Source organism: Borostomias antarcticus, assembly GCF_949987555.1.
Source record: "Borostomias antarcticus genome assembly, contig: scaffold_77, whole genome shotgun sequence".
NCBI lineage: Eukaryota > Metazoa > Chordata > Actinopteri > Stomiiformes > Stomiidae > Borostomias > Borostomias antarcticus.
The window spans coordinates 486,021-490,762 of record NW_028175689.1 but is presented as its reverse complement, the minus strand read 5'-3'; the positions used below and the strand labels follow the sequence as shown (position 1 = coordinate 490,762).

General features: G+C 46.8%; 1 protein-coding gene across 1 annotated transcript; it reads right to left on the bottom strand.

Moving 5' to 3' along the window:
- Positions 1-996: 996 nt before the first annotated feature.
- On the bottom strand, positions 997-3,723 carry LOC311329320 (isoleucine--tRNA ligase-like; the record flags this gene model as incomplete). The annotated part of the gene is made up of 1 exon (XM_084463180.1): positions 997-3,723. One exon carries the CDS (start codon positions 3,721-3,723, stop codon positions 997-999), a length of 2,727 nt encoding a protein of 908 aa, XP_084319306.1.
- Positions 3,724-4,742: the final 1,019 nt, after the last annotated feature.

Sequence of the window (4,742 nt, the reverse complement as noted above, 5' to 3'; positions counted from 1 at the left end):
AGTGACTAGCCCCTGGTTTAAATTTTTTATTTATCTCCACTACTACCTTCTGACGAATGGTCATTCCGGAACATGTCCAGAATCAATATGGCAGCCCCCAATGTAATGGCGATGTCGGCCAAGTTGAAAGCAGGAAAATACCAGTTTTTGTAGTAAAACAACAGAAAGTCTGTAACATGTCCATTCAACATACGGTCAATCAGATTTCCCAAGGCTCCTCCTAGTATCAGCGACAAAGAACAGGCCTGCCAGTGTTCACCGGAACGCAGCTGCTTAAGCCAGCCCACCAGCATGATGCTGACAATAATAGCCACAGCACTGAGAAACCAACGTTGCCAACCGGATGCATCACCCAGAAAGCTGAATGCTGCGCCCGTGTTATAGGCCATGGTCAGGGAGAAGAATGGCAGTACCTGTAATTGCTGATACAGCGAAAACTCTTGAATAACCCACCATTTTACCAATTGATCAAAGCCGAAGACTAATGCACTGAGCCAAAGCCAGTGAAGCTTTCCTGATGGTTTACTCTGCATGGCCAGTTCCTGCTTTAAAAAATCCATATCATTAGGTTCTGTTGACATAAGGCTGTCAGACTTAGCTCAAGCCAGAGTGCTCAGGACAATACCCTCAATGGGCATTAGGGCGCATGAACGCAGGAATACCCATGTCTTTCCAGTTCTGGCAACACAGACATGTGTGCTCTGGCTCATAAAACCACATTCCAGCCTCGTCGCGCTGATTTGCGCCAGCAGCATCCCGCCTTGTGGCAGGCAGCTTTGCGAACCACTTATCGCGACAACCTTATGTCAGCAGAACCTGAGTTAGTCTTTTGAATACTAAGTGCCATTAACGCCCAATGGATAGTGCTAATTACCGAAATCCATCAGACATTAACCAGTGACAACAGCCCATGGTGATAAAGCAAGTAGTAAAATAGACTACTGTTCAAAAAAATACCCGGTGCTTGCCACGTATTTACTTTGCCAATTGAAAATATCAGGCAAATTGGCGATGTTCTCCACCACCTTCAACATTTTCTACACACCGGCCACAAAGATCATGGTGCTTCTCAATGGTTCCCACATCTTCACGACGATGCCAGCAGCGGTCACACTTTTTGTATCCGGATTTTTCTACCAGTACTTTCAGGCCTACCAACTCAGTAACCGCTATATCACTTGAATCAGCCAAAGGCTTAACAGTTACTGCCGAGGTAATCAGTACAAAGCGCAGCTCATTCCCCAGTTGGTTCAGCTTATCAGTCAGATTTTCATCGGAAAACAGGGTAACTTCGGCTTCCAGAGAGCCACCAATTACACCAGCAACACGGGCATCTTCTAGAGCTTTGTTGACCACGGTTTTCACTTCCAGAATGGCATTCCAATACTCACGACCAAGCTCGTCACCTTCTAGGCTATTCAACCCTTCATACCAAGTTTCCAGAAAGACCGACTCCCCGCGCTTACCAGGAATCGCTCCCCAGATTTCTTCAGAGGTAAAGCTGATGATTGGTGCCATCCAGCGGGCAAAGGCTTCAATGATATGGTACATCGCTGTCTGGCAACTGCGACGGGCAAGGCTATCATACTGCGTGGTGTACTGACGATCTTTGATGATATCCAGATAGAAACCACCAAGATCCAGTGAACAAAAATTATGAACTTTCTGATACACCAAGAGGAAATTATAGCTGTTAAAAGCTTCAACAACTTCATTCTGCAATTTCAGGGTACGATCAACTACCCACTTATCAAGTGACAGCATATCTTCCCAAGCAACAGCATCAGTTTCCGGTTTGAACCACGTCAAGTTAGAAAGCAAGAAGCGCGCTGTATTTCGGATACGCCGATAGCTGTCTGCTGTTTGCTTCAAAATATCATCAGACACCGTCATTTCTGAGGTATAGTCGGTGGCAGAGACCCAGAGACGCAGGATATCAGCACCAAGTGACTTGAAGACCTTCTGTGGTGTAAGAACATTCCCCAGAGACTTGGACATCTTACGGCCGTTAGCATCTACCGTAAAGCCATGGGTAAGCAAACCTTTGTAGGGAGGCACACCATTCATGGCAACACTGGTTTTCAAGGAAGACTGGAACCAGCCACGGTGTTGATCGGAACCTTCCAGATAGAGGTCTGCCGGGAACAGCAGTTCTTTACGACGCTGAATAATCGAATAATGGGTAACACCTGAGTCAAACCAGACATCCAGAGTATCCGTTACTTTCATATATTGCTCAGAATCTTCAGCAGAGAGCATATCCGCTGGTTCCAGATCAAACCAAGCATCCATCCCTTCCTGCTCAACCTTCAGGGCAATTTTTTCAATCAGCGCCTGAGTATCTTGGTGAAGCTCTCCCGTCTCTTTATGGATAAACAGAGCAATTGGTACTCCGTAGGTACGCTGACGGGAGATACACCAGTCCGGACTCTGACCCAGCATGGACTCCATTCGGTTGCGGCCCCAGTCCGGCGTGAACACCACTCCTTTCAGTGAGCCCATCGCTGTATCCAGCAGGCGCTCTTTAGACATGCTGACAAACCACTGAGGTGTAGCACGGAAAATCAATGGCGTTTTGGTACGCCAGCAGTGAGGATAGCTGTGAGTAAACTTCTCTTGAGCCAACAGTCTGCCGTTCTCAACCAGAACTTCAACAACTTTAGGATCAACCTTGTAAACGTGTTCCCCGGCAAACAGCTCAACACTAGCCCGATAGTAACCACTATCATCAAGATAGTTCAGCGTGCCGATACCGTACTTACGTCCTGCATTGAAGTCATCAACCCCGTGATCCGGTGCAGTATGAACATTACCTGTACCAACATCAATAGTAACGTGATCACCAAGGATCAAAGGTAATTCACGATCATAAAATGGATGGGCAACCTTTTTATTTTCAAAGGCAGCACCTTTCCCACGGGCAATAATGGCGTAGTCCTCAATGCCATAGCGCTTCATGGCACTTTCTACCAGAGCTTCAGCCAAAATCAAACGAGCTGGAGCGTTGCCACTTACAATACACTCTACCAGAGCATAATCAAGGTTAGCTCCCATACTTATTGCCTGAGAAGATGGTAGTGTCCATGGAGTGGTAGTCCAGATAACCACCGAAACTTCACCGCTACCATGATCTTCAGACTCAAAGGTGAATGCACTAAGCAGATCTACTTCATCAATGGCCGCATAGCAAACATCAATTTGAGTCGAGGTTTTATCCTGATACTCAACCTCCGCTTCTGCCAGAGCAGAACCACCAACCACACTCCAGTAAACAGGTTTATAACCCTTTACTAAGTGGCCATTCTCAGCGACTTTCCCCAAGGCGCGAATGATATCAGCCTCAGTTTGAAAATCCATTGTCAGGTATGGCTTATCCCAATCACCCAAGATACCCATACGCTTAAAATCTTCCCGCTGGCCATCAATCTGTTTCGCCGCATACTCACGACACTTTTCCCGGAAAGTTTTAAAGTCTACTTTATCACCTGCCTTGCCAAGCATGCCCTCTACTTTATGCTCAATAGGTAAACCATGACAGTCCCAACCAGGAACGTAAGGGGCGTCAAAACCACTCAAGGTTTTGGATTTAACAATAATATCTTTGAGAATTTTGTTAACTGCATGACCAATATGGATGTCGCCATTAGCATATGGAGGGCCATCGTGAAGGATAAATTTATCCCGCCCTTGGCTGATCTTGCGAATTTCTCCGTAAAGATCCATGTCATACCAGCGCTTGAGTATTTCAGGCTCACGCTTAGCCAAATTGCCGCGCATAGGAAAATCGGTCTGCGGCAAATTCAATGTATGCTTGTAGTCTGACATAGTTGTTTACCAGAATCTCTACGGACTAATCATCACAGCTATTCATTTGAAGAAGCTTGCGAGCTGTTTCAATATCATTAGCAATCGCTGCCCGCAAGGCTTCAAGCGATTCAAATTTCTGTTCATCCCTAATTTTTGCAACAAACTCTACCCGTAAGGTCTGATCATACAAGTCTCCCTTAAAGTTCAGCATATGTACTTCAAGCAGTGGCTTGACACCTGATACTGACGGCCTGACACCCAAATTGGCAACCGCATTACAACAATACCCGTGAACCATGGTACGAACCGCAAATACTCCATACAAAGGCAGGCGACGGCGACACACCCGGATATTTGCAGTAGGGAAACCAAGGGTCCTGCCCAACTGCTCCCCCTTTACCACACGTCCAATCATGGTAAATGGCCTGCCCAACATATGCTCAGCTTCGCCAAGCTCACTCTCCGCAAGTGCATCGCGGATACGGGTACTGCTGACCCGTCCCTGTTGCATTAACACCGTCTGGGTATCACAGATTTCAAAACCGTAATGCTTACACATCCGCTCCAGATGAGCGAAATCCCCTTTGAGGTCACAACCGTATCGGAAGTCATCACCAACAATCAGATAACGAATATCCAGACCATCCACCAGCGCATGGAACACAAAGTCATCTGCACTGAGGCCTCGAAGCCGATCATTAAAAGGCAGGCAAAGAACCTGATCCACATGATTCTCAGCCAGAAGCTCCAGCTTTTCCCGAAGGCTTGACAACCTTGGTGGCGCTGCATCACCATAAAAATACTCTCTAGGCTGAGGCTCAAAGGTGACTACACATACCTTGGCATCCAGCTCAAAAGCCTGTTGCTGAAGAGCCTCAAGAATAGTTCTGTGGCCCACATGCACACCATCAAAATTCCCGATAGTGGCCACACAT